This window comes from Corapipo altera, unplaced genomic scaffold, assembly GCF_003945725.1.
Source record: "Corapipo altera isolate COAL_440 unplaced genomic scaffold, ASM394572v1 175, whole genome shotgun sequence".
Taxonomy (NCBI): Eukaryota; Metazoa; Chordata; class Aves; order Passeriformes; family Pipridae; genus Corapipo; species Corapipo altera.
Window position 1 is genome coordinate 2,654,451 of NW_020884942.1, and position 10,615 is coordinate 2,665,065.

A 10,615-nucleotide genomic window follows, 5' to 3' on the forward strand; every position below is an offset into this window, starting at 1 on the left:
CAGTGACAGCGTGGAGCTCAGTGTGGGTTAGTTTACCTCCAAAAGAGAGGTGAATTGGCTTATGTTAAGCATCCCACTTTGTATTACAGCTGCTACATTATTCCAGTAGACATAGCTCTGGGACCCCACAGTTCATTTTAGTATGTATTAAACGTACATCTTTAATTTCATCCATTCTTCACAGTTAAGCTCTCTCGTTTCACCTTCAGCTAATCCCTCTCCCAAAGCTGAATGTTTTTCTGTTCTGATCATTCAGGGATTTTAGGTATTTCACAGAAGTGTATGGAATGGATTATACTTTGCGAAATCTGGCCCTGCATTGCAGTTGTTGAAGGTGGAAAGGAAGGCTAATATCTAGCTTTTAATATTTTTAGCTAAATCACTAGATTTTTCCTTGTCTTTGAAGTTTATTGCATAGTTTTCCACTAAAGGTTTTACTGGCTCATGTTGATCCTGAAGAGAAGAGGTTGTTGCCCTTTTGTCATTCCACTGTGAATGTCTTCTGATTTTTTTTCTCAAAAATCATGATAATGCTTGTCAGAATGTGAAAGATGATTTAGTGTTACATGATGCCTGCATAGTAAAAACTTCACCTCTCCAAGCAAATTGAAGAGCATCAGTCTAGTTTGCCAGTTGCCAAAAAGCTTCTGTGAGAAAGTCTGGGAGACTGACATTAGCCTGGTTTTGTTTGAAACGCAGCCTTCTTGATTGGTGTAGGAGCACATGAGGGAGAGAGGACCACAAGTGTCATAAAGATATAATTAGAACGCTCTCAGTGACTGTTTGCATTTCTGTGCATCTTTGTGTTTGGTAGGAACTACAAAAATAACTTGCAATTACCTTAATTTCTTACCATGTTTTGAGTGTGCATCTGTTTATAAACAGCTTTTTATAACCTATCGTGTTTAATTGATTGCTTCTTTTCCAGAATGCCCTTCATCTTACAGCAGTGGTGAGGAGCTGTGCCGAAAAGTAGAGGAACTACAGCAATTTCTGAAACAAGAACCAGAACACGAAGAGGAAGTAGATATTCTCAACTTTAGCGAGCCATTAAAAATAAACATTAAGAAAGAACAGGAGGAGAAACAAGAAGAGATGAAGTTCTACATGGCTTCCTTGCCTGCATCGGAGTTCGTGAGGGACACTGCTGAGAAGGTAATAAGTGACTCATAAAGCTAATTGGAACTGTTGTTAAGCTAATTGTGGTCTTGCATTTATTTAGTTGCCTTTTTTTCATCTCTGGATTTTTTAATGAAAGTTTTTATAAATGCCCTGGAAAAATTGGACCTTCTGACTCATGACACTCAGCTGCCACTGCTGGCAGGAGAAAGGGAAGTGTACCAGCTGGCTGTATTGTAAGGCGTAGTACAGAAAAAAAATCATCTTGGAAGGCTAAAAGCAAGGATAAATGAGGAATGAGGAGCACTAGCACTGAATTTTTCCTGTGAAAGATTTGGACTTGTTTCTTGGACCAGTGCTGTTTAATAGCAACTCCTGAGAAGGGGTTGTGATAAAGATTAGGCCACAGCAAACTTCTCGACTGCTTGGATTGCTTCCTCCCATTCAAATCAGGGCAAAAGAAAGGGAGAGGGAGGTGTTCTGTCCCGGCAGCAGGGAGGAGAGAGAGAAGACTGGCTTGGCTTGTAGGAGAGAGTGCTCACTGCTGTACCAGCGGAGACGGGAGCAGCAGGAGCGGTTTGCGTGCAGCAGTTGTGGGAGAAAGAAAGGATCTCTGTCTCCACCTCACATGCTGACATCAAGGGACAAAGCTTTGGCTCTGCAGTGTATCCAGGCTCTTGCTACATAGGTGACAAAGGCACAGACACAATGAGAGTGGGACTGAGGGATGAAACACTCTTTTGATGTGGAACTTTTGTGCCAGGAGTACTGTTCAAAGTGGTTTCAGTTGCCACAGTTGGGTACAGGGAAGATGATGAGTAGATGGATTGAATATATGTACAGTTTTAAAATAGAGCTACTGTTCTCAATCCAAATATACCCAACGCAGCCTGGGTTTTGTGTGAACTTTCTGAAACAAACATTAAAACCTGCTTTTGTTTCTTCTGACTTTTAGAGACATTTCTGCAGGCTGTACTAATTTTCCCCAGATTTTTTTTAAATGAAACCTGAGATTATATTGCTTGGAAGTTCTGCAGTGTCTGCTTCTTTTTTAACTACCCTTTGTAATTTTTTTTTCCTGTTAATCTCATCAAATCTGTAGTACAGCGTGAGTTGTGTTATTTGATGTACTAATTTTTTTTCCTCTCATATTTTATAGATAGGGATTTCTTTTCAACCTGCTGAGGTACAAAAGAATGTTTATGCATCAGTAATAGAAGATATGATTTTAAAGGTAAGAAATTATTTCACAATAAGGACTTAAATGTGATTGTATTAACTCGGGAATTAGGAAAAAAAATTGAATATCTCTATTAATATGCATTTATCAAATTAGGAGATCAGGGTCTGATGTCTGTCTTTCTACACATGTGGGCAGGTATAAATCTGCCCAAAGAGTCATACACTTTTGTGAGTGTTTCCAGCTTTCTAACTGATTTGTTGACTTGGACAAGGAACGGTGATTTGCAGATTCTCACTGCCACTGAGATACTGACTCATTCTGTAATTTTGAAAACACCTCTTACTTTGTCCTTCCCTTCATAACTGGGGGTGAATCTGCCAGAGTTGTGTAAGACTTGATTATTTTATACAAAGTTAGCTATTTTTCCCTAAATACCTTACGGGTGCTTTGCTTGTGTTGTCTCTGCTGGGAAACTGCTGAATTCCTGCAGACAGTAACAATTCTGCCTTGTGTGAGAAACCATTCCTCTATCATGATTGCTTTTGGAAGAACAGAGAAATGGTTTTGTACCAGCTTGGAACAGCATGGAGCTGGAGTTCTTGGGTTTGGACTGAAGGCTAACACAGGTTATTTCTAGCAGCACTCTGCTGTATTTCATGCCAAAGATGATTTTGGGGGTTCTTTTTACAGACTGCTGCTTATCAGAAGGTGAGTTTTTAAAAGCTAATTGGTTCCAGGTGGCACATGCACTCCTGTGCATGCCCATGCTGTGCTCCCTGTTACTTAGCGTAGTTAAAATCTGATAGAGATACATCCATTTGTAGACACAGATTGTAACCATCAGGTTGCTCCATTACAATTGTAGAGTTATGCCAGTTTTCCTGACAGAATATCCCAGAAATCTCTGCTCTGGTCTTGACACAGCACAGAAAGACAAGAGCCTTAATGAGTTTTGACTGAACCTTGGTTAAGCCGAGTGTTGGGCATACACCTGCTGGCTTCTTGCTGCCCAGACTAGAAGGTTTCTGAGGCAGTGTCTTGACCACAAGGAGTAGTTGGCAAGCATGTATCAGTTCCCAGGAGAATATCTACAGTCTGCCATGTACAAAACCAGCTCTGGTGTGTGAGAGGAAGGGCCCTGAAATGCTCTTTGAAACACAGGTTCTGGAACATTGGATCCACCCTGCTGTGCGCTTACTGCTTTGCAGGTCCAGAGGGAAACCAGGCTGGGCAGTTACAGTCTAAACCCTGGGTGTCTCTTGGTCTCTTTCTTTTTGTTAAATATACACATATTAAGCAATAAAACTCACTTGGGCATTTTGAGCTGCCCTCTGCTGATTGATTGAGGTTTGAAGTAAGCTAAAATTTCTGCTGCTCTGATACTCGAGCAAATAGCAAGTTTCCTGACTCTTTTTGTAATGCTGTCTCCTAACGTTGTCTCCTCTCGCAGGCCACTGAACAGCTCATGAGTGATATCCTGCGGCAGGCGCTGGCTGTGGCGTGTCAGACGGCTCCTCACAACAGGTACAGCAGCTTGGTTCTGTGGGACCACTTACACCAGCACTGAGGGCTTGAATGGCTTGGGACATTTAGTCAGTGTGGGGCTCAGACCACGAGAGTGAGGGAATTTGTGGACCATATTCTGGGAAGATCCAAGCCTTATAAGGGGGTTTGTCATCTCCTGGCTCCATAGTGGCAAAGGATGGAAACATAAACAACATCAAAGACTGATGACCTGTTTCTACAGAGCCATGTTGGAAGGACCTGCTAACTCTTGTCCATCTCAGGTTACTGTGTAGACAACTTAGCCATGGCCTGCCAGAACTTAAACAACCTAAATAATCTCTGTATTTTACTGATATACACTTCTCTGGCTCAGATATTGAGTGATTTTTATAGAATCATAGAATGGTTTGGGTTGGAACTCCTGCCATGGGTAGGAACACCTCCCACTAGACCGGGTTGCTCAGAGCCCCATCCAACCTGGCCTTGAACACTTCCAGGGATGGGGAATCCACAACTTTCTCTGGGCAACCTGTTCCATTGCCTCACCACTCTCAGAGTAAAGAATCTTTTCTAATATCTTATGATTAGGCCACATTTTGATTTCTGTTCAGCAGAATGATTTGGAATAGCTTGAAATTGATTGAAAAATAACACTGTGAGAAAATGCTTAGTTTAAATATTCACTTGTATGCAGTGTGTAAATGTTTATACAATATACATAAAACATGTGTATGTGTTATATGTAGAAATACATACACAATTTCTGTGCTATAGAAGGTCAAGAATTAATATTTCAGCACTTGATATTCCTGTCTCAGTACCCAAGAGGTTTCCCTCAGTCTTGAGAGTGGCTTTTTTTGTGCTGTGACATTTTAGTGCTTTTCCTGTGTTGCTCTAACACCTGCTCTCATATAATTTTTTTGATTGATATTTTTATTCCCCCCTCCCCCCACATTGGTAAATTTATTGGCTTACTGCTTTATGGACACGTGCTTTTTAATGTATTATAATAGCATCTCTGATGCATTCCCTGCAGGACTCCAAGAGAGATCACAGTGATGAATATTCACAAAGCCATCTGTAATATTCCCTTTCTTGACTTCCTCACAAACAAACATATGAAGATACTAAATGAGGAACAATGAAATAGAGCAGAGAAGATGCTACAGGAAAGGTGGATTTATGACTGAAGTTGGGTTGACAAATCCAGTATTTCTGTAGAACACTTATATACATTTATAACGTTGGGCTACTAGATTGTTACCTCCAATTAAAGATGCACCTTAATGCAACAAAATGATGCTCTGTTCCAAATCAAGTTGTTAAATGTCAGTGTTTACTTGGTAAGTGTGTGTTCAGTGGCTGAACAAACATTGTCAGTTTGCATCGAGTTGCTAGCTGTGAGAGACTCCACAGGCCTGGTTCCTCTGAGACAGCTCTATTGATGAGATTGAACTGGGTTTTAAGATAAAAATTATGCTTTTTGATGCAGTCTACATGCGAGTTGGTTTCTCCATGCAGTGGGCAGGGCACTTGCTTTGGCACTCTGAGTGTGAGAAAAGTCTAAGGCAGCTTTTAAAGGTGGGTCATTTGAGTAGATGGATGGGGTAGGTTTGGATGTCAGGGAGCAGAAAGCTGATGGCTGCAAAAATTCTGCCAGTCCTGCCCGAGCATGATGTGTGTGACTGAGAACACAGCTGGGTAGGCTGATCAGTAGCTTTCTCAGCTAAGTGTCACCTCACCAAATTCCTTACCACTCTAGAGGATGTGTCAGATGCTGCTTTTCTTAGTCACCTCAGAGAGAGTAGACTGGCACATTCTCAGTCAAGATGAGCAAACCACAGTCAGGCCTGGGAAGATTTGACTGACCACTTGTCCTGCATGGGAAGGGAAGGAGCAAGGACAGCGTTCAGTGTTTGTGGGCTTGGACTGGCTGAAACACTTTGCTTGCCCAGCAAGTGCCTCCCCAGGCTGTCAGAAGGTTTGGAGTGTGCTGGAGGGCAGGTGACCGACCAGCTGTGCTGTACAAGTCTTAATGTTTTGGCAGTGTTCATTAATGATCAGTTTAGACTGAAGTGCTGTGGGAGCAGCACTACTTTGGATTAAGTTCTGTTCTACAAGCCTGATAGGATGAAAAAGTCAGAGATTTGCTGCTTGTGGGGAGATCCTCTGGTATCTTGACTGCAGGAAGAAATTCTGCTACTAACCCCAGCACTTACCTGTCTCAGGAACATCACTGGTGAGGGAGACATGTCTGCAGCCTGGCTATCAACACCTCGCTGGAGAAGGCTTCGCTGACAACATCCTGACCACTTCACATCCACCACCCCTTTGTCCTGCCTCATGGGGGCTTGCTGGTAGTGTGAATAAGCCATTGTGAAGCTGGTGGGACTCCTGTGGGACTGTCATGCTTTCAGCGTGCTTGTTTTGTGTGGCAGTGCTGTTGTGTGGGTGGAGCATGGGTCAAACAGCCAGAACCTCCAATGTGCTGATCTCAGCTGGGTCTCTGATCTGCTGCATGGCCTTTGATTTAATCACTCTGTGCCTCAGTTTCCCCATCTCTGAGCATGGGGAGCAGGATACCTACCTCACAGGGGTGTACTGAGGCCTCGCTCTTGTTGGTGCCGTGCTTTGACAATACAAAGCCTTTTGTAAACATTAAGCTACAGTTATCTTTCCTGGCCTGGGGTAGGAACAGAAATCTTCAAAATGTTATCTTTTGGTGCTTTTTTTGGGTAGAAGACAGATGATGGTAACTCCAGTAGCGTGCACGAACTGTGAAAAATGGTTCAGTTAAAGGGTGGCTTCAGGCTTTGAAGGAGAGTAGCCCAGGTTTAATGCAGTTGTTAAACTGAAGAAAGCACTGTGTACCTCAGATGGGGTCCTACCTGTCTTCTCCTTAAATAAAACTAGGGTCTGCAGGAAAGCCCCTCTCAGTTTATCACAGCTAACAGGGAGCTGTAGTTCTCTTCAATGTAAGAGTGGCAAAACCTGACCCTTGAATCCAGGAAATGGGACCAATGGATGAAATCCAAACAGCATTCAGAGAAGGACTTAAATGCCCCCTGAGAAGGACGTTACAGATGCTCTGGATTCAAAAGCTAATCCTGGCTTGTTCGGGTGAGCTGAGTGCAGGATTGCCTGCGAAAGGAAAGGGCACAGCTTAGCCCTGACATTAGTTTATCAGCAGAGGTCAGTGTGAGGGAGTCGAGCAGTGGTGATTATGTTTCAGCTCAGTGTGGAGTAGAGAGGAATCCCAGTAGCTGGGGAACTGCAGGCCCCATGCTTTGTAGGCTGTAGTGATTTCCAAGCCTGTACTTTCAGGCATCCCTGTGTGTTTCTTTTAGTGCATCAAAAGAAAAGAGAAGGGCATTTTCAAGATCTGTCACTGTCAGGACAGCCTGCAGGTTGTGTGGGAACAGCCTTTTGGGCAAACTCAGTCGTGCTATGATCTGCAATGACCTTGAGTGTAGGGTATGCAGTTTTGGGCAGCACAATATAAAAAAGACATTAAGCTATGAGAGAGCGTCCAAAGGAAGCCACGAGAATGGTGAAGGGTCTGGAGGAGAAGCCTTATGAGGAGCAGCTGAGGGCACTTGGTTTGTTCAGGCTGGAGGAGACTGAGGTAACCTCATTGCAGTTACAACTTCCTCATAAGGGGAGGAGGAGGGGCAGGTATTGATGTTTCTTGTGACCAGTGACAGAACTCAAGGAAATGGCACAAAGCTGAGTTGGGGGAAGATTAAGTTGGATCTCAGGAAAAGGTTCTTCACCTGGTGGTTGGGCACTGAACAGACTCCCCAGGGAAGTGGTCGCAGCACCAAGCCTGCCTGAGTTCAAGAAGCGTTTGGACAGCACTGTCAGGCACATGGTGTGACTCTTGGGGTGTCCTGCACAGGGCCAGGAGTTGGACTTGATGATCCTGATGGGTCCCATCCAACTCAGCATATTCTATGATTCTGTGACACACACATTTCCAGCCCCTGTCTCTTGTGGGCTTAGTTTCTGGGATTGTGATATGCCCAGAGCAACTTTTGAGGATGCAGGAGCTTGTCTTTGGGCATCTGTTTGCAAATTGTGGCTTCTTTGCCTGTGTCCTGCTTGTCTGTGAGGAATGGAATTTCAGAATGAGTCCTGCTCCTTGCTCTGAAGCAGGCAGGTAATGACTCCTCATTCTTAATGGGGTTCTTGCACAGGAGATCAATTGCTACATTTCTGAGCAACCACAGGTTATTCTCCTAGGAGATGCATATGAATAGTATATAAAGTTTGCTGAAGAAAAATAAATCGTTAAAAGCAGATAGGAAATGACAAATTTGTTTAGTCCTTCACATGTAGGAAACTTTTGCAACAAGTTCTTTGCATTTTGAATAGTGGTGGGAGAAAAATTTGTTGGTGAGAAGTTCCTGTGGGAATTGCTTGGAGATGAGGTAGAGATTGTGGAATTTCACACACCTGTTCAGGTGTTTGTGGAATGCCACATGTGATACAGTGTGTTGAAATGTTATGGTGTATTTCTCTGGCTTTTGAAAGAGTCTGGATACAAGTTAAAGATCTCTTTACAAATATTACCCCTATTTGTAATGCTGAGTGTTTAAATCCTTCATGTTATCTGTATTATACTGTATAATTGTGTAAGATACATATGTTTACAATAAATTCTTTTATTAGCTGTGCCCTAGCACAATTCTAATTTGTCTTGACTGTCACCTGTCACTCAGCATTTCTCCAAATCCGCAGATACTTTTGTGCTCTGTGTATTCAGAATGTCCTAGTTAGTTCTGGATAAAAATTGCTAGTTGTGGAACTGATCTGAAGGAAAAGGTAATTTTTCCTAGTTATTTTAAAAAGCTCCTGGTTTCGGAGGCTGGGGGAAGGGAAGCCAGGAGCTGAGCTCCAATCTTTCGTCCTCCAGAGCAGCCTATTTAAACAGCAAGTAATTGGTTTATGTGGAAGATTGAAAAGCAAGGTGGGTTGAGGTTGGCCAGCTGCCAGACACCCACCCAGCCACTCTCACTCCCCTGCAGCAGATGAAGAAGCTTGTGGGTCAGGATAATTTACCAGAGAATTATTTAGTTTGAACAAGACCGCTAAGACCATCGGGTCCAACAGTAAACCCAGCACTGCCACGTTCACCACAAAACCGTGTGCCCAAGTGCCACATCTGCACATCTGGTAAATCCCTCCACCAATGGGGACTCCACCACTGTTCTGCTCAGATCAAGGCAATCTCTAGATAAAAAGAGGGACATCACGTACCAGTTACTGCCGTAGGCAAAACAGACTCGACTTCGGGAAAATTAGTTGAACGGATTGCCAAACAGAGCTGGATGGTGAGAAACAAAGACAAGAAAAAAACCCCCAACTCCTTTTTTTCCTCAGATTGACTTCTTCAGTCCTTCACTCCCAAGTGCTGCCTCCTCCATCCCTCAGGCACTGGGCTCAGCCGGCTCCTCTCGGGTTCGACTCCCTCAGCTGCCCAGGGGTGGCAGGAACCGGCTGTGTCTGGCACAGGACAGCCCCCTCCCCTCACTGAGACCCCCCCCCAGCCCTGCCCTCCCCCCACGGAGACCCCCCCACAGCTCTGTCCTCCCCTCACTGAGACCCCTCTCCTCTCACAGAGACTCCCCTCCACCTGCTGCCAGCACTGGGCACCAACACGTGACACGGACAGGAACGGGAAAAAGTAAGGAAAACAAACTCCTGTGTTCTCCCCCGGCTGTGGGGAGGAGTGGTGGGTGCTTGTGAGCAGACTAATGCGCTGTTGTCTTTTGAAAATGCTGCATAACTCCTTATTTGTGCTCAATCCCACAGAAGTGCCTCCTGAACTGGCACAGGGGGCTGAGGAAGGCTGGCTGTGCCCTGTGGGCAGAGCCCTTGGCACTGCCCCCCAGTGCCTCCCTCCCTGCCCTCGCACAGGTGAGCACATCCTGGGATGTGGGGGCAGGTGCAGCATGCCCAGACCGGGATCATTACTTCAGGAATTAAGCTGTCTGCACATAGAGCTGGCACAGGCACAAGTGGTGCGTCTGGGTCTCAAGGTGGTCTGAGTGACATCAAAGCCTGTCCCACCAGAAACAAGGGATCTTCCACACCTTCTGTGCCATCTCTGCTCTGGAGACAAACGCAGCCTCTCTGGGATGCATGGCACTAGCAATCTGTCTATGGCAAACTATGTAGATCCTTAGGATAGTACATTACTGCAGTGGCCAGGATAGAGGAAATCAGTATGAGACAGAGGTCATGGGTTTGCACATCATTGTTCACCCTCAAAGAAATTAGGGCAATGCAGAGAGAAACGTGCTGTTTATGTAAGAGGCAAAACAGTAACGTGCTGCTTGTGAACTTTTCAACAAGAACCATTCCGAGCAGTGGAGTATTGCACAGACCTGAGCACGTGGCAGTGCAGATATTCACAGCTGCCTGGCATAAAACTCACCCTCAGCATCCCAACAGGCAAGGTGTCAGGAGGATTAAATGAAACAAGTAGGCTCAGTGACACCCTAGAGGTAGTAAATTATAAAGCTTCAGGTGTAAAACTTTCCTTTTAAAGGACATTTCTTTATGTGTCAAATAACCCTTGTTTGCAGTGTGATTCACAGTTGGAAAGCCTTGAGGGACTTGGACATGGGCCCAGAGCAATTGGGAAGACAAATACTAGGGTAAGAACAGCGTTGGAAGCAGTCCTGTCATAGTGACTCCCTGGAGCCTGCAAAATGCGTGTGGATTTGCCTTCTTCAGAGGAACTTAGCTTGATATCTTTCAATTTGGCTGAGGTGGGCATTTTTCATACAAAATCAGGTAAGC

General features: G+C 44.5%; 1 protein-coding gene across 8 annotated transcripts in view; it reads left to right on the forward strand.

Annotated features, from left to right (window-relative positions):
* The window catches only part of YEATS2 (YEATS domain containing 2), a 68,510-nt gene that overhangs the window by 39,134 nt on the left and 18,761 nt on the right, over window positions 1–10,615 (forward strand). For 4 of the 8 annotated variants that reach the window (XM_027661992.1, XM_027661997.1, XM_027661998.1 and 1 more), the window contains 4 exons: window positions 929–1,155; window positions 2,279–2,353; window positions 3,753–3,826; window positions 4,845–6,707. In XM_027661992.1, the coding sequence (XP_027517793.1) occupies window positions 929–1,155; window positions 2,279–2,353; window positions 3,753–3,826; window positions 4,845–4,953 (485 nt within the window). In that variant the 3' untranslated portion in view covers window positions 4,954–6,707. Of the gene's footprint in view, window positions 1–928; window positions 1,156–2,278; window positions 2,354–3,752; window positions 3,827–4,844; window positions 6,708–9,429; window positions 9,495–10,398; window positions 10,485–10,615 lie in introns of those variants that run through there. The other 4 variants (XR_003530706.1, XM_027661995.1, XM_027661994.1 and 1 more) reach the window with 4 other exon arrangements.